At 40.5% G+C, this 18537-nt stretch overlaps 1 protein-coding gene across 1 annotated transcript in view; it reads left to right on the forward strand.

The window, feature by feature from the left end:
* LOC142029037 (chloride channel protein C-like) overlaps positions 1 to 18537 on the forward strand; it is an 82194-nt gene that overhangs the window by 24723 nt on the left and 38934 nt on the right. Inside the window, exons 9-11 of the mRNA XM_075023266.1 lie at positions 1270 to 1370; positions 1870 to 2041; positions 3635 to 3806. Coding sequence (XP_074879367.1) covers positions 1270 to 1370; positions 1870 to 2041; positions 3635 to 3806 — 445 coding nt within the window. The remainder of the gene's footprint in view (positions 1 to 1269; positions 1371 to 1869; positions 2042 to 3634; positions 3807 to 18537) is intronic.

Here is an 18537-nt window from a genome sequence, read left to right on the forward strand (position 1 = left end):
TAATTGTAGAAAAACTTTCTTCTGTTGTTTTTGTCTGTTATTTTGGCATTGCTGCAAGCTTCAAATTGCCTCTCAGATGTGCTGTTATTTATATGTATGCACTCCTTTACTGGTAGTAAAGCCATTTGTATAGAACTTGAGGCTTTGCTGTAAGTGGGTTACACAATCATATGATTTCTAAAGCAGGATGGAGTAAATAATTTTTTTTTTTTTTATTGTCCAGTATGAATTTGGAATTCTTGTTTGAGTGGTTGGATTAATGTAAAAAGCAAATACAAGATTGGGAAGTATCTTGTGTTCCTTTGGTTGCCAATCTGGGGTCTGGAAGAAATTTTCTTGCACTAGGTGTTGACTGCATTTTAAGTTTTTCTTGTAGTTCTGACGGGGGATCAGGTGGGTCAAATACCACAGATCTCATGCTCTTTGTTCCAGAAACAAGTTCATATTGTTACCGTTTAGGTTGTGGTGATGTCCAAAACATGCTGGGTGCTTTCCAAGCTGGAAGAAGGAAGTTGTACCTGCTTGGAGAGTGCAATTGCTCCAGATGACAGAGATTGAGAAAGTGTCCAGGAATAGTAGTGCTGTACAGAAAGGCTGGTCACGGTCACCACGATAACCGGCAGTCTCAGTTGCAAGATGTTGAAATAACTGGTGCCAGTATTTACCGAAGGAGAGCTTTAAGAATGTGTTGGACAAACATCTTTTAGGTGTGGTTTGGGAATAGGCTGTGCTGCTGTGGAAGAGGAAACCTCTAAGTCCTTCCAGCTCTCCATGGCGCTCTCCTGTGCAAAGCTTTCTAACTGCAAATGTATCTGTCAGCTCGGGATGCTGTGCTTACCCACTGAAGTGTTCGTCAGGGGTGATAAATTTTTGGTCTGCTAATCCTGTTTTATAGAGTTACAATGATATGTGTGGACAAGGAGATCAAGGCAAGGCTGGGCATTTTAATCAGATTTTTTTTCCTGTTTTCTGGTTTTAGGCAGTGTAATGTGATTCCTGATTTTGGAAATTTGGGGTTTCAGCAGCAGGAGGTTTATGCAGAGGTGTATGAGTATTAATAAACCAGATTTATTAGTTTAGTAAAATAATTAATAAACTGATCTAGTAGACTAGATTTATTAGTTAATAAAACAACTTAATTGAGAGATGTAAGGGAAAGTAGACCTTTTGTGTAAAATTTCTATGTAATAGACACATTCTGTACAGGGACTAAGGTAAGTTATATTAATCCATTTAATAATTTTTGTTTGTTTGTTTTTAATATTTAAGCATAAATCAGTTCAAGAGGGAAATTTCAGAATATAGCTGTTCATCAAGCACATGGATTGGTCCAGATGGAGTCAGATATTCTAATCAAACCTTCAATCAAGGTAAGGGGAGCCAAGTGATCGATACGTGGGAACAAATGGAATTTATGTAACTTGACGTGATATCCAGGTATATTTACTCATAATGTAGATTTTCTTCAAAGTAATGTAGTGCTCCCTTTTGAGGGATATATCAGAACTAAATTCCATATTTGAGCCAAATATGCTGGGAAGTTCCTGAGTTATTACCTCTGAAAGGAATGGGGAAAGAGTCCTGCTGAAGTAGTACAGTTGCCTTTCTTTGGCTTAAATGGCTGCAGTTTCTTCTTGTTTATACCAAGATTAACATCACACAGACCAGACTGGAAAAAACAAATGTTCCTTGTTTTCCTGAAAGTGCCCCACATGCTGAAGCTGTCATGTAAACTCCGATCAACTGATCTCTGTACTTTGCTGATTTTTTTATCAGGTTTAGGCAAATAAGAACTACTACAAACTGTATTTTTGTAAAGGATCCTTTTAATGTTTTGTATCTCTCCACATCTATTCCTCTGTGTTGCAGCTGCTGCTCTTCTAGTTGAAAATGGGAAGCAAGGGATCACATATCTTTTTAAACGTGGGACTCATGAAGAGTTTGGATACACATCCCTCTGCACTGCTTTGGCATTTTATTTCATCCTCAGCTGTTGGACGGCAGGTTCTGCTGTTGCCAGTGGCCTAGTTATTCCTATGCTGTAAGCTTTACCCATGTTGGTTTGAGCTTCCTGTACAAAAGGCCTGTGTTGAGTAGCAACAATCTGAATTGTAAGCTGAAAGCTTGGCATTAGCAAAGCTATAATTGCTTGGAGGAGGTTATATAGGTGGAACAGGATGGTTTGCCTGGAAAGAGATGCTAAAATTGTGGAAAAGAATGAAGAAAAATCATCTGAGAATAGCTGTGGAAGGCCCATAGCCAAACCCGTGCACTTTCCAAGTATAGATCATTTGAATCCTTTGGGGACCCAGAGAGAGTCTCGGCTGCTGGCTCCATCTCTGTAACTGTAGAAATACGGGTTCAGATCCAGACTTTTCATCTGTTTCTTATGCACGTAATAGCCTGAATCTTAATCCTGGACATCAACACCCTAGACTTTGGAGAAAACTGCAGTTAGGTCTTTTGTTGTACTTTTTAGAAAGCTGTGGTAGACTAGAGCAAAGTTCTTACAGTAATGTTGAGAGGTTTAATGTTCAGCAAGCAAGGAGTCATGGCTGGAGAGTGGGTATCCAGCCCAATGCAATTCAAATACCGAAAAAACTAAAAAGAAATAATTGTGTGTACAACCTTCTGCCTTTGCCATACCCTTGAGTATTCACCTCCTACCCTCCCCAAACTGTTGTCTAAATCGATTTTTAATATGCAGTATTTTCTGAAACATGGCATACTCAGCTGGATAGATAGAGATAGTCAAGTCTGTCAGCCAGCACCAGTGTTTCTGACCCGATAACCTAATTTTTGTAACCATTCTAGAACTACTAAAACTGCATCCATGAATAAAATGAATCAATTGCATGAATAAATGGGAAAAAGTTGTGTAATGGTGCATGATGATGCTCCCCAAATCAGATAATATATATCATATATATGACTATTGTATAGATAATTATTCACCATTTCTGGAAGGGGAATGTCTGTACAAATCCAGTTCATTGGCTGATCTTTGAATCTGTATATTTAATTCCTTGCATATGGAATTAAATGCTGTGTATCACACCAGCAATTATATGCCCAACTGTGCTAAATTTTGTTTTTGCTCTTCAGTGTAGCTTATGGTTGGTTTGAGGACTCCTGAGTTCTTTTCACAGCTTCATTCCTGGTTAGCTTTGGGCAGGTCATTAATACCTATTACTCCATTTTGCCCATTTGTTATATGGCTGTAATATATTACTTGCCAGGTTTATGGGGCACAGATAGACTTAATTTTAAGAAAATATATAAGGCTGGAGCTCTAGAAGTGCAGGCCTTTTATCTGAAATATCCCAGTGTGTGTATCTGTGACCTATACTTTTGACTATATTCCTCTAAGGTTCATTCTCACTTGGCTTTGAAGGACATTAAGAAAGACATGCCAACAGTCCTTTTTCTTCAAAGTATGGTAAATCTGGCAGTTTCGTTCTAGTGATTGGCACTAAGTAAATGCTCATACTAAGGAAGGATGCTAGAGCTATTCTTGGGAAAGGAGTTGCTACAGAAATTGACAAAATTAATCTGGGATCAGCAGAATATTAGAAGCATTTCTAGAAAACACTGTCATTGGCAAGAGGACTGCTCTTTTTCTTCTTGCATACAGGTACACGGGAGCTTTGTATGGCAGGATAATTGGTTTGATTCTTGTTTCCATTTTTGGTGTTCAAACTAATGAATATGGAGCATGGATGGATCCAGGTCTCTTTGCTGCCATTGGAGCTGCCTCCTTTTTCAGTGGTGTGTCAAGACTAACCATCTCCCTCACTGTGATAATGGTAAGTATGTTAAGTTTTCAGGTATTTGTGTGGCCAAGATCCAGTTGAGCTTTTGCTGCTGCAGCTAAATGAACCACAGGTTGTGTCCCACGCACATTGAACCACAGAGAAATAAATTATTGGCCTGGCTATTTCTAGCTTGCCTGAAGAGATTTTTTTTTTTTTTTTTTTTCTGGGACCTTTTATTCGTGAAGTGCAAGTTTGGAAATAACACTTTGACTGAGAAATCTGACTATCTGTTTTCCTATTTTTTAACTTTTTGGAGGTTACAGAAATGATAGTGGCATCGGTGCTTTACAGACAAGAAAACAGAATATATCTCTTTTACTTCTTCTGGATTACAAAAAAATAGTAGATCACACTGCTTGGCTTGTGAATTGACTTCTGTGAGGGCTGAGGGCCTTTTGCAATGCACCTTTTTATGTTGGGGCTGAATATGGCCTTCTGGATGGAGTAAGTGAAGGTTTGCAGTAGTACAGTCAAGTGATGCAATGGGAAGCCTCCCAGGTCTCTCTGGTAAATTTATGCCTTATATATTTCAAAATTTTGAGATTCACTTGGAACACATTTCATATTTCTGTTTCCTGCTCCCCTCCTTTTATAACAGAACATTTTGAGTCTGAACTACAATACTTTCCAGGCAAACCTCTGAAAGCTAAAGGATTTGCAAATGATACTCTTATAATTAGATAGGATATTCTTTGCTTTTCCTGGTTGCAACACCTGGGGATGGTGAGTTGCAAGGCACAGCTGAAATTCAGCTTAGTCAATAGAGAAGTGATGTTGAGGTCACAAGGGGGAAGCTTTCACCCTTCCACAGCAGGACATTCAAGTCCTATGAGTGTTACTGTGTGTGGAAATTTCACCCATGACTAAACGCCGTCTTGGCTGCCTGGCTGGCTTTGCCCGAAAGGATCTCATTAAAATCTTTGCAGATGTCGGAATTCACCCGGAGTGACCAAGCCAGGATTTTCCCTCCTAGTACACTGTTGCGCAGTGTTTGATAAAGCAGCTGTTTATCGGCACTCGCTCCGAATTAGGTTCATTTTAGTGATAGGTTGTGTAAATTGTGTAGGAAGCATTTTTTTGATGTTTTAGCTTGAAAGGTATTGTATCTGCATAAAATCTTCTCTCTTGTGAAATAATAATTAGGAAAAACTCCTCCTTCAGTGTCCTCTTGGTACTTTAGCACTTACTTATCCATTAAGTACAAATGCACTCTGGTATTCTTGCTTCTATTACTGCCATTATGCATCTTTTGGAAGTTACTGTATGATTTGTTGGCCAGCTACTAAGTCTGTAAGACTTGAAGGGGGGAAAGTTGGTGCCTGAACACTAGGTGTAAGTTTTTTGAAAGCCCCAATTACCCCTAAATGTATGTCTTTTCCAAAATAGACCTGAACTTTCTTGCAATGGCTCAATACATTTTAAATACCATTGCATTAAATGTAATTTGTAAACCATTACTTTACAGTCTTGCTGCAGATAAAGTCCTTAGTGGCAAAAGCAGTTGATTGATATCTTTCTTAGCTTTGTGCTCATGAGGCTGTGCTTCATCGCAGGGAAATGAGAGGTGATTATGTGCCAGAACACTTGCTGGTCTTGGATGACAAAACTGCGTTTCATTTGGCTCCAGTAGAGAGAAAAAGCCTACATTTTATTTGCTTCAATTTCTCCCTGCCTTCGCCATTACCTGCACTTGTTCTTTTTTTTTTTTTCCCCAAGTGCCTCCGTGAGCATGCATCTACGGCATATGCAAAACAATAGCTGGAAGCTGTTAAGAGAACTGTAGGAAACTCAGTTGAAAAGGCACTAGAAAAATGAGGATTGCATTGCAATGTGTTCTGAATTCCCCTAGGTGTCATGTTATAACTCTTCTGCGCCTCTCTCTGCAGAGACAGATTGTGTTTCAATTCATGTTCATCCAAGATAAATAGCTCCATTGCTTGAGGAAATATTAATTTTTGAGGAGAAAAAAGGTCTTGGACATGACAATGCAAAAACATAATTAAAAGGTTGTGCCCTCAAACCATAAAATGCACATATTTTTCCTATATTGTCTGATGGGTTCAAAAAGAATTGAGAATGTTTGCTTTGGCCTTTCACACAGCCTTCCATTTGGAAACAGTTATGAATGTGGGACTTACAGTGAACAGGTTTGTAAGATGCTTTTCTTTTTTTTTTTTTTTTCTCATGGCAGACCCCACAGGCATCTCCCTACCTCTTCTTTCTTGGCTGCCTCTTCCTACCCCCCATGCTGACACTTGACCCTCATCCTCGGCTCTTTGTGGCAAATGGTAGAAGTGGTGACATTTTCCTTGGCAAGTACAAGGACCAGCCTTATGACTTGCCTTCCCACAGCCTTCTGTCTCCCACGTCTTTTTAAATGTCATGTGTCCTGAGCTTGCTGGCCTCAGGGTGCTCTAGATTTGGGAAGAGGAATAACATCTTCCTACAGTGTGTTTTGTCTATGGGTTATTCTGTATTTTTATTGTTCCTTTTGTATTTTTACTTCTCAATAACACTGCCTCGCAAGGGTTAAAGAGGAAAGGTGGCACTGGGCTAGCCTAGGATTAGTGTTCTTGTCCAGTACTGGTCATGCCCCTGTCTGCAAGCTGAGAGAAGCTTGATTTGCACCAATTTGGATCCTTTGTCCCCTGAGTTTTCTGTCTTTCTATTACACATGACAGAAAGTAGTCCTGACACCCCTTCCTTGCCTCTTCTGTTCAAACAGAATTAAAGCAGTATATCAGTTTATTGGCCTAATTTTTTTCTCCAAGAAATCTCTTCTGATGGATATGGGGAATGCAATTAATTCCGAAAAGGTTAAGACTCAAACCCCTCCTCTGAGTGTGAAACACTGAAATATCAGGCTTTTGACAGATGTAGACTAAAGGAGAAAATAGAGTATTCCTTAGGATTTGGTAGGGGAAATGCAATGTTGTTATGTAAACCAAAGGGAAATCTCTGCAGGGGCTTAAATCGCCTAAGGTTTGTCCTTGAGTCTCTTGCTAATGGCGGGTGTGGCTGCTGTGAATGAATTGCTTGTGCCTATGGGCATGATGTTGGTACTGAAATAAAATGACCATCCGATGGGGTTCAGAGCATTATGAAAAGTTGCTTGTTGATGTCTGTCGGAGTCTGCAATACAGCAGAAATAACAAGCCGTATACCTAAGACAGTACTGAAGACTCAGAGATGAGGTTTGTTTGTGCTTTCTGCTCTCTGATGCCTACATCAAGACAGGCACACTGGCAGAGCACTGTATATAATAAACTACACTGCTGTGAGTGACCACTGTCCTGTAGTTAGGAAATTTGGTATATGTGTTATACACATTCCATTAAGAAATGAAAATGAACATTTATTTTTTGCATAATTTGGGTACCTCAGTTGTAGTGTATACTTCTGACATGCTTCACAGCAGCGTTACAGGTCATCTTGAATAAGTGCAATAAAATAGCTGTATCAGCAGGTAGTAGCAATTAAACCCCAACCTCTCCTCTCTCTCTCCTTCTTCAGTACTTCTAATTTAGGCAAAATATACTTACCTCAAATTATAGGCAGGATGTATTGTTGCAAATGCTGTGGCTACCCTTCTCCCTTCCTCTGAGAGAGCTACTCTCAAGAAGGTTAAGTCCTTTCACAAGAAATTTAAGTAGAGCATCAGCTCTGGGCACTTATTGTAGATATGACAGACACATCTTGTATTACAGATGTGATGTGAGAATACAGCACAGACAGCCACCCAATCCAACTAACTAGAAGGAAGTTATAAGAAGAGCAGAATGGTGATATAAGATGTTAGAAGAATAAGCACCAGACTTCTAAAATACATGTAAAATCTGCCTGGTATCCAGTGCAAGTTTTTCACAAGAGCGCTGTGTTGCTCAGTGGTTGTAGGTTGCAAGATGCTGCGTTTTGAACCATTTGCAGTAATGATGGTGCAACCAGGAAGAATGGTTTTGAAAATGCTAAACCAAATATAAATTCTGAGTCTTTCCTTGTTGAGTGGAGGTGTCAGATAATATCGCATAACTGGTGCTTGAAGACCAAAGAGTGAAAACAATCCCGGCTGCTCACAGCATTGCTTGTCTGTGTTGCTGCTAAAGAGACCATCAGAGGGCCAGGAATTCTCATTGATTTATATCAAATTTCTCTTGAGTGAGGCCTGATCTAATGGATGACAGCTCTATTCTACAGGCAAAGATGGATAAACTGTACATGAACTGGGCAACAAAATTGTGATATGTATCATGCTTGGATTAAATGTAATTGTTAATGGGTGTAAATTCTGGGATTTATTGTTGTCTAATGGTATGCCAGAAAAAGTCTGTATAGATGTGCCTTTCAACATGCTGGGAGTAGTTCGATTGTGTTATTTTCCACTTCAGCTTCCTCCTCTGTGGTGCTGGAGAGCCATGGACTGGATTGCCAGCAGCCGTGTTTGGGTCTTGGTTGGTATCTGGTTATACCTTGTAGCATTTCTGTGAATTTCCCTGGCTCACCTCTGCAAATTATTAATACTGTGCTCTTTTGAGTGATTTTTGTGGGCATGTAATTAACTTACATGCTGCTTTTCTTCCCTTTTTTTTTTTGGCAAGATCTTAAAAAGTTTAGAAGCAGATAGACTGTTTTTTTAGTAGAAATGTTGGGTTGCCTGGTGAACTGCTTTTCCTGTGATGTTTTGCACGTCTGTCAGAACATGAACAACGTTTCCTGAGTTTTCAGTTCCAGCCTTCCTGCTGCCCTCAGTTACCTATCGCTGTTTTACTTGGCTGCTGGCAGGGCACGGTCTCCCTGAAAAGGGAGGGAGGATGGCTCTGGCGGTGCCTGTGCTCCTCGTCACGCGAAGCAGTGTCCGTTTGCCTTGGGCAGCACCCACCTCCATTTGGGTGGGGGCTGTTTCTGCCACCTGGACCTCCTGCTTTTCCCTCTTTCCTTCTGCTCCTTGAGCGGGAAAGTAAGGATGGAAGCAGCTCACGGTATGAAATGTCTTGTACGGCCGTTCTCCGGGGTTTGTGGCCCTCTGGTTTATGAGTGCCTGGAACTGTTGTGTAGGGAACGAGGAGAGCCTGCAAAGGGAGCTGGCTATTACTCAAGGAGGTGGTCCTGCAGAGCTGGCAGGACTTAGAGGTGCAAAGGGTCTTCAGTGCAAACTGTGCCTTATGCGAGACTTGTTCATGTACTTGCGGTCTTCTTGGGTTTTGCTCTAGTAAGAGAAGGGAACAATAACAATACCCTTTAAACAGCTGGCTTTAAAACACCAACTACAGCCCAGGTGCATTTCTGTAAATGCATAGTTTCCATCTAGTTTGTCTTACTTTTTTTTGGTAAATTGTTAAATGCACAAAATGAATGCTGGCACGTTCCAGCGTACTGGTGCCCTTATGTTCTTCTCGAACGGAGAAGCAGCTGACCCCGAAGCGACAGGGCTCAAGAGCTGTGGCACTGTCCTGCTGTGGGCTTCAGAAAATGGAGGCTATTGGTTTCGGTCCATGACAGCTCTTCAGGGCACTTCTTAGAGCATGAGTAACTACAGGAAGCCGGATATTTTGCAAGATGTCAAATTGAATGATTTAATCGGTCCTTCTGGTCTTAAAAGCAACCAGTCTTGTTTTCAGCACATAAAATGTGGTATAACATCTGACTAGTTGAAGAGAAGGGAGTTCCCCTCCAAGTTTGTAATGCCATCCAAAGTGCAATCCTTTCCTTGATAAGGATCATAGTTTGCTGAGGTGTGAGGAGAAAACGTCTCTGAGTGCTGAGTACCCTTTTGGCGTACCAGCAAGCAGGAGAACAAGCTGATTTGAAATACATTAATTTCTTGTTCACATGAAAAATATTATGGTCAAATGAGATCAATATGAACTTATGGTCAAATACAGCAAGATGTTCTTCAGTGCCTAGCTTTGTGGTGGGAGTGACTATAAACATGAAAGTCTGCAATAGCTTGTTTTTTCAGCACCACCCTGGTTAGAATGATTTCAAAAAATTCCCTTCTACTTCATTTTTGAATGAAAATGAGGCCTTCAGATTTGTTTTAAAAAAAAACCTTGGACATTTCATCAAAAAGCTGAACATATGAAAAACAGAAATAAAGAAAAAATATTTAATATGTCTTGCTATAAGCTTTGTTGTTCCATGCTAACATTTTTCTGTAAGAAATGAAAATTTCCCATGAAACACCGAAGAGACTTTCTTGGTATGTTCAAGGAAGGAGCGGGCAATACATGGTGCATGGTGGGAGACGTAGTTTAATCTGAGAGGCCAAGCTGAATCCAACTTTAAAAATCTCAAGAGACACCAAAATAGCATTCCAAATGAAAGCTGTTTGGGTTTTAACCTAAAAAATACTGCTCTATAGGGATGATAAACAATTTGTCAAGTCACTGCAAAGTTCCATAAAAAATGTATGCTTGTAGGGAAAAATGAAAGAAAACCCTTTTTCTTTCTGGATGGTAGCCTTGTGAACCCGGCCCAAGAAAGTCAGAACAAGTCCCCTCTGATTCATTCATTCATCATCTGTAAAGAAGAACTGCAACTATGAGACGGTTGGTTAGTCTGTAGGTAATTCACAAATTAGAAGAGAATCCAGCTTTATCTCTAATATAGCTGTTTCAGCTTTGGCACCAGGATGTTATCAGTAAAATAAACAGACATGAATGAATTGTACATGGATTCAATTGGCATTGAACTTTCAGAAAGTTCAGTTGTGCATCTGAAATACTGAAATTGAGACTGCATCTCTGTTTTAAATACACACATTGGAAATGAAGTTGTAATGTGAGAAGATAACATTTTTATATAGTCATTTTTCTGGCTCTAGCTTTCAGTAGCTTTAAAGGTATTTTATAAATAAAGCCATCTCGTGTATTACAACATACAATTGTACGTTTGGGACATGTAATACAAACCTTAATGAAAGTTCATGAGAATTTAATGTGCAGAAGTTATTTTTAATTTGCAGTATCTTATCTGTTTTTAATTTTTTTCAAATTACAAAATGCAATTGGGCTGTTTTATGTACTAGTTCTTTGCCAAATTTAATTTGTTTCCAAATTAAAGATATTTTTCAGTTACATTGTCACGAAAAGCATCTGAAACCATTAAGTTCTGTTATATTTTTAACTTTAAAACCTTCAGAATGTTGCCAATAGTGTTTTTTCCAAATTTTGAGAAAATGATTTATCTCTGGGACAAAAGCTACCACAATAAGCCTATCTCTTTTTTTCCAGCCTGAGGCGTTTATTATCATCTTGAATTAAAAACCCCATGTGGCCGGGTTCTCTAATGAATGGGGGCTTGGGGCCAGAAATCCCCGTTTGAGTATTGGACCCAGCTGAAACAGGAGCAAGTGGTTGCACAACCCAGCAGCTGCTGGGCTGAACACCGTCTGTCGGTGGGAAGGAGGCTCCAACTGCAGGTCCTGAGAGAGGCAAATCCCCAAGGAGGAGTATGGCCTCCTTTCTGCTCAAGATGGGTAGAACAACATGTTCTGTTGTTGCAGTCTCAATGTTTTCCTTGGTGTTTTGGAAGAGGAATAAGACTGGGTCCAGGACACACATGGTGGTGAACTCTGGTGAAAGGTGTGCTGCTGTCGTGGGCAAGACTGGAGGCAGGCACCGAGGGGAAGCCATGAAAGCATGTGGAAAAGTAGAAGCATTGCAGAAAAGAGGAGCATAGATGGTAGCCAGCGGGACCTGTCCTAGCACTGACTCTCCTCTCATTTTGAAATATGAAAGAGCGATGACAGAAAAACTCTTGAGTGCCTGATGGCTGTGTCTCAGGCAAGCTTGCAGAGCCAGACCTGAGCTGCTTTCTTGCATCTCTCAAAAAAACAGAACAACGCCCCAAACTGGCAGTGGCCACCCAGGTTGTTGTCCACGGGTGAGTTATGCAGCAGCAGGTGACTTCTGCAGTTGCTAGTGCAACTTGTGAAACAGCAGCGCCTGGCTTTAGGAAGGATGGAGTTACACAGCTGTGGAGATAGCTGGAGTGGAGCTGTCTGGTGCTTTAGATCATACAGCATGAAGACTGACCTCAGGTTACTCTGGTTATACTGCTCCCATCTCACACTCTTCCTCAGCCTGACCCTTGTTCAAAGAAAAGAGAATTTATCTGGAAGGCCTGAGTCATACTTTTCCCTTTCTCCTCCTTGTTTAGCAGAGTGTATGCAATACTTGGGAGGGAACAAAGACAAGGGAAAGAACTGACTGTAAAAAATGAATACATCCTCATGGTGCACTTTGGCAGCACAGAGCTTGGGAGACCTCTGATCGTGCCTTTCTCTGACTTGATCAAGATGGAAGGGCGTGAAATTTTGGACATTGAGCTCCTGGGGTGGACACAGCCCAGTGCTCTGGAGACAAAATGATACGGAGCACACAGTTGCCTGTTGGGAGAGCCACTCCCGTGTGAGAGAGTATGAGAGGCTCATGACAGGTCATGTCAGCATCTGTCGTGCTACATTGGTGTAGATGACAGAAGATTTTGACCCTTGCTTTAGAATGAGTACACATGTACGTGCTCTGGATCAGGGAGCATTTTTTGTGCTGCTGTTTAATAAGACATGTACTATGGAGTCCTTACCACAAAAGGCAGGAAGGAGTATGTGCCCACTCAACGGTCAGGTTCAAATTCTTGTCTCCTTAGATGCTTAAAAATAGTTCAGTACGGTTGCTCCAGCAGGGTTACTCAATACTGAATTTAGCTTTGGTCAGGACTCTCTGCATGGCCACAGTCTTCATTTTAACTCCCCAGGAGAGAATGCCACATGGTTGATTTTTCCACCTGATTTTGGTGGGGAAAGGAAAATCTTTTGCAGAAGCTGGGACAAATGTGTAGTATTCAAGATTTTTCACATAATGTTTCCTTCAAAGCAGGCAGAGGAAGTGCTTAATTATTTGGAAACTCATTTGGCAGGTTCTTCCCAGTGCTAGGCTGTTTAATGCATCAGCCCATCACACTTAAAATACTTTAGGGCTCACTTACCGTTTTTGATTACACCTGAGATGGTTCACAGAAGTTGTTTTGACAGGGCCTAATTTTCTGTTACTAAGCTGCCTGTTTTTTTTCTAATGAAGAGTTTCAACCCTAGTCAAAACAATTTTTCAAAATCTCCAAGCCTACAGTTATTCTTAACAGGGTAAGCATTCACTCTGCTTACACTGTCTGTCAGGAGGAGCCCGGTGTATTTGAATGTTATGTTTACTGTTATTTCAGAACATGATTGCAAGTGATATCACCTTTTTAGAAAGAAGGGGAGATGTAGAGTAGTGTTGTACCAATCCTAGTCTTATTCAAGTTAATCCCAAAATAATTGGAGTAACAATGCATAATCAGCAAACTGTTAAATACATTAAGTCCTACTATTTTCTATTGAATTTGATCCAACTAGGGGAAGAGCACCATGTGTTTTTTGGCAGTAGCTTGTCTGGAAAATGAAATAAGTGAAATTGTACTCTCATGGAGAAGGGGACGGGGAACAGTTTCAGGACCTCAGATTTCGTAATGCACTTCTTTAGGAAACTGGAGGCTCAGTGAATGAATACCTGTGCTCATTTTGAAAGCAACAAGCTTTTGTAAGTTTTCTGTTCTGATATTTAATGTCTAATCTCCTACTGAAGTTAGAGCTGAAATGAAGTTTGCAGCCTGTGACACAGAGCACCTATCAAATAGCCTCGGCAAATCCACTGTCCAGTCTGCAGCTGTTGTAGTAGCAGGGCTATTTCTTCTCCAGCCTTTTCTAGACCTTAGGAGCTGGGGCCATAAGAACCATGGCATTCTGGAGATATTGGTTTTAGCATCGCTTTAATAAGACAGAGATTCATTGCAGTTGTCTATCTTATTTAAAAAAATGCTCGTGAATCATAATTTAAAGAATTTTGCAGTGCTGCGGGTTAAAAAAGTATAAGGTTGTTTAGCTGGGTTATTATACAGTACAGTGCTTGTTTTGAAAAGATTTAATACGTGAGCCTGCTGAATGTTTAGGCATATTCAGCAATGCACATACACAATGCTGCTATTTTTATTAATAGAAGGTTCACTTGACACAACATGCACCAGTATTACCTTCCTGAGACACAGATTTGGGCAGCTTTGAAACCTCCTTTCAGGGTTTGGTGTCTGTTATGTGCGTAAGATAAAGAGCCAGATTACAAAAAAAATTTCACTGATAGATATCTTTCCAGGGGATCTTGGCAAAAGTTGCTGCTATCACCTATGCTGTTTCCAGTATCACTTGCATCCATTGCCACAACCTGTCAAAACAGGTGTATTTATAGGCCTTGAGGGACTGAAACAAGAAATCAAACATTTGCATAGCATCTTGCATCCAAGTTCCCAAGGACTGAGTCTCAAAAGATTTTGATATGTTTCCAGGGATTACTTAGCTGTGCTGGGTATTTCTACATTCTCTTTAGCAATCTCCTGCTGCTGTACTAGGTCTTGGAATTAGAAAAAATTGTTCTCTCTTTTAACAAGGAAATCATCAACAAAATGCTGGTTGGCTTCAGAAAAACACCCAAATATTTAAATTCACATGAGAGAAAACTGGGATGAGATCTCACTGAACATTACAAATTAAGGTAAATTAAGAAGCAGTGCACGAGCGTGATTAATTAGAACTACTTTGCTTAAAGAGAAAAAGTATGTGCCCTCTGCTAAGATATTTTTTTGTGCTCTGTCTTGGCAGTAATTAAGCTCTAGGGTGCTAGAGGCTGCCTACTCCTTGTAATGGCCTGGAATAGTTAATGGGGTTGAGCTCTGGAAGAGGAAGAATCCCACTAATTGTGCAATCCTCCTGGCACTGGGGTTTGGCAGGACGTCCTCACAGTGAACCTACGCGGGGTGTGCCGCCCTTTGTAGAGTGTGATGCACGGCTTCGTGTGCCTGAGGCTGCGAAAAATAATCATTTTCAGCAGTGTGAGGGAACTTGAATGCATAACTTTTCAGGGCTAGCATGACAATCGTGTCTTTTTAGGAGATTTATGTTTACTGTATTACAGCATCCCAGTTTTCCAAAAAATTCCAGCAGTGATGGTGATGAGTGATAAGGAGATACAGTAAAGTGAATTAAGTTAATGGATGTAGTCCTAGGACTTTAAAGGATTTCTTTAAAGGTGACGTGCACAGAAAAGGAATATTTTCCACTTAGTTTTAAAGGCAGAGATTAATGGAAGTTCAGGGAGGGAGTATTCAGCTGGATCAATAAGTGAAGAAGGTTCCTCTTTTGGCATAATCCCAGATGATCATAGTGGACCATGATAATGGCATGTCAATTCATAGTTTGTCAGGACATTATTAAGTGGGAAGTAAAGTGACTCAAATGTTCAATGCCCAGGTAGCTAAAGGCCAGCAGATCATAATCCAGAGATTAAAGAAATTGAAATGCGGATCTCCAGTGTTTATGAAATGCTGTGACAATACAAATAACTGCATCCTGGGAGACGTTATCTCCATAAACTCCTATTCTCAAGAAAACTGCATGAACAGCTCTTTTACTGCTGCGAATAGGGAATTGTTCTCTCCTTCTCTTCTTTACGTCAAGCGATCAGCTTGCGACCTTGTTGGCATTTGCTCGGAGAAAAAAATAATCAAAAGTTTTCTGCTGACTACAAGCCCTCCACCCTTTGGAAATGTTCTGTTGACCGTGAACAATTTTTTCTTGGTGTCTTTAATCAATAGTAGCAAAAATTTCAAATGAGGGAAGTTCTGTTTGTATGTGAGAGAAATGAAACGTGCTTTCCTGGGGGAGTGTGTATTCTTTCACAAAATCTGGTGGCATGGAGACTGGGAAACTGTGCCCAGAGCCGGTGCTTTGTGCCAGCTGCAGCCTAAACTCCAAAACTATTGGATTGGGCTGGTAGTACCAAGACTTCATGTCCCTTGCCATCCACCCGCTTTTTAAACACGCTCTCAGACATATTGTCTTGTACCTTTGTCCAGTAGCTGCTTGTTTTTTCCCAAATATTTTCCAAATTCCAGGCCCTTCAGTTCAGTTAAATGCGTGTAACCTTGTGAAGAATGACAAAAATATTTCTTTTGGAGAGTTTGCTTCTACCAAGGATGATGGTCTTTATATCATGGGAAGGAAGGAGATTTTGTCTTTTGGTTTTTTTTCGGTTTGCCAGACAGCCCTTCTATTTGAACAAATCTTGAAAAATGAATTTGACTACAAAATAAGTTTGGTTTATTTTTTTTTCTTTTTTTAATAGGCTCTTTCTTCTGCATTTGTCATTGTAGGCTGCAAGTAGCAAGAAAGCTCTCTTGCTAAGTGGATTTTCAGTAAAAGAAAGAAAATTCATTTGCACTATTTAGCTGGCTGATGATCTTTTCTTTTACATTATTGGAAATAACAAGGGTTCAGGGAACATTCACTGTATCAGCAGCCTTGCATCTAATGAGGTTGTTTGGATTCTGTTCTCTGAGCTGGAGTAAAACCTTTGAAACATGTTAACCACAATTTGATTGAAAAGTGGGGGAGGGTTTTTAAAAGTGAGCTTTAAGTAAACTGCATCTTTTTGAATTTCCTGGGCAGCTGCCTTTCTCCCTTTGATGTACCGTGCCTGGTGATGCTGTTAATGAAATGCATAATTATGTGTTATATAATAAAACAGAGCTAACATGAAGGTGCCTAATAGATTGTAATGATGTGGAGGCCTGAGAAACTCAGGACCGTGGGGGTTGTTGAAAAGTGCCTCCGGTGACAAAGAAGATATTTAAAGAGGTTTGAATAACTGTGCTAATAAATTAATTGTGGTCTGTGTGCGTGTGTGTGTAAATGACATTTTTCAAGATTTTGTATATAGAGAGAATATTGAAAAAAAATAAGTGCAATTTACTAGGCTGCTGATGTATGAAGTGTCAGCGCCGAGTGCTTCCAGCGCCTATTAGTGCTGCTGGCTTTGCATAGACGGGTGCCCTAGGCAAAGACATTTTTGGCACAGCCTGCTGCACCCGTAGGATCAAAAGGAAAAAAAAAATCTGGCAATATGCACAGAGAGTAAATTGCATCCTAAAGAGCAGCCCCTAAAATGCAGGCTTGGAATGAATATCAATAAATGAAACATCACGTTTAATGGCTGAAGAGTTGTAGGCGTTTGGTGGCTGCCCCCAACTTCCCCCCTTCCTTTCTCTGCTTTTGTCACCTTTATTTTATCTCTCCCTCTGTAACACTCTGTATAATTTGTTCCTTTCTTAAATTCTTTAGGAACTGGTTTGAGCACATAGGTATTTTTAGAGGAGCAGCTGCATAACCTTCCAGGCCTGGACCACATGGGCTCCCAATGGTGCTGGGCTGTGGCTGGGCTTGCTTGGCTGCTGTTCTGGGCTTACAGGGGCCTGTCTGCTGGGAGGATTAGTATGCTGGGAGCTCCGGTGTGAATTTACAGCCTGCTAGTTACTTGGCACTAATTCCCTGGGTGGATGCTTCTAGGACCTACCAAGAGTGCTTTTGTGCAGGTTAGCTTTAAGAGTGCTTTTGCGCCAGTTAGGCGAGTTCCTTTTTGAAGGTGAAGTATGTTGTTTTTCACTTCCCAAGCACCAAGGGTACCCAAATGGGCAGTTAGTGCAGAGTAGCTAATACGCAGTAATTTCACACCCAAGCTCACCGAGCGCTAACTTCCTCATGCAGCCAAGTCCCAAGGCTCTGCACTTTGTCTCTCTCAGCAGGGAACAGATGGCCCTTCTCTAAACAGGGAATATTAGCCTTACGAAGAGCGCATACATGTGTGTGTGTAGGTTTGTGTGTGTCCATATGTTTATATAAGATGACTTGAATCTATCACAGTTCTTGGATTAATTTGTGCTTCCTGGATTTTTATCACAATACCCTAAGGAGAACTTTGCTTCTGTGTGGCCATCATCCTTGTCATTAATGGACTTAGATTTTAGCTACAGGGTTTGGGCAGGTTTTGATGTATTCTTCCTTTTTCTTTGGCACTAAGAGCAGTGTACTTCTTATATGAGTGACTGCATCTTTTGTGTGTGAATCTTTCTTTGTTGCAATTCCCTTCCCCAGCATTTCTTATTTGATCTCTGGAGTTTATTCTTGCATTTGATATGCCTTTATAGCTAATAAATGTTCTCCCACAACTCAAGAACCCCCAATAAGAAGGAATTAAGGTTTTCTCTAGCTCTCCAAATACTTGGATGTGAAATCAAGTCAATTTTTTAATAAAACTTGTGCTTTAGGCTGGGCTTCATAAATAACTTGATCTATAATTAGTATACAGCTGCACCTTATCTTAAGGTCACATAATGGGTTAAATTTTCATGCAAAATTTTCTTGGAATTTTATAAATTATTTTATCTGCTTTTCATGCTCATGTGTCAAATATATCATTGATTTCTATAGTCATCTGCAGATTTGCTTTATGTTTTTGCTCTAGTATTGCCTATTTCCAAGAAAATTTCATATCACAAATATTGCCTCTCCAGTTTCCATCTGTAGTGAGGGTTCAGGACAACTCTATCAGCTCTATTTTGGCCAAAGTTTAAATTTACTTACTTACAAAAGATATTGCTCAAAATGCTTTTAACATGTCTTTCTTTAATGACCTCAGCCATACTAGCCTGCCAAAGATAGACAGCATTTCTGCTCATCAGGCGTTAACTCTTGGAGGAAGTGAAGTCCGACGCTGAACCCAGAGACACTTGCTCCGAGCGTTCAATGCGCTGTTGTAGAGAGGAGCCACCCCCCACCCCAGATCCCAGCACTCAGGAGGGC

Source organism: Buteo buteo, chromosome 3 (assembly GCF_964188355.1).
Source record: "Buteo buteo chromosome 3, bButBut1.hap1.1, whole genome shotgun sequence".
Lineage (NCBI taxonomy): Eukaryota > Metazoa > Chordata > Aves > Accipitriformes > Accipitridae > Buteo > Buteo buteo.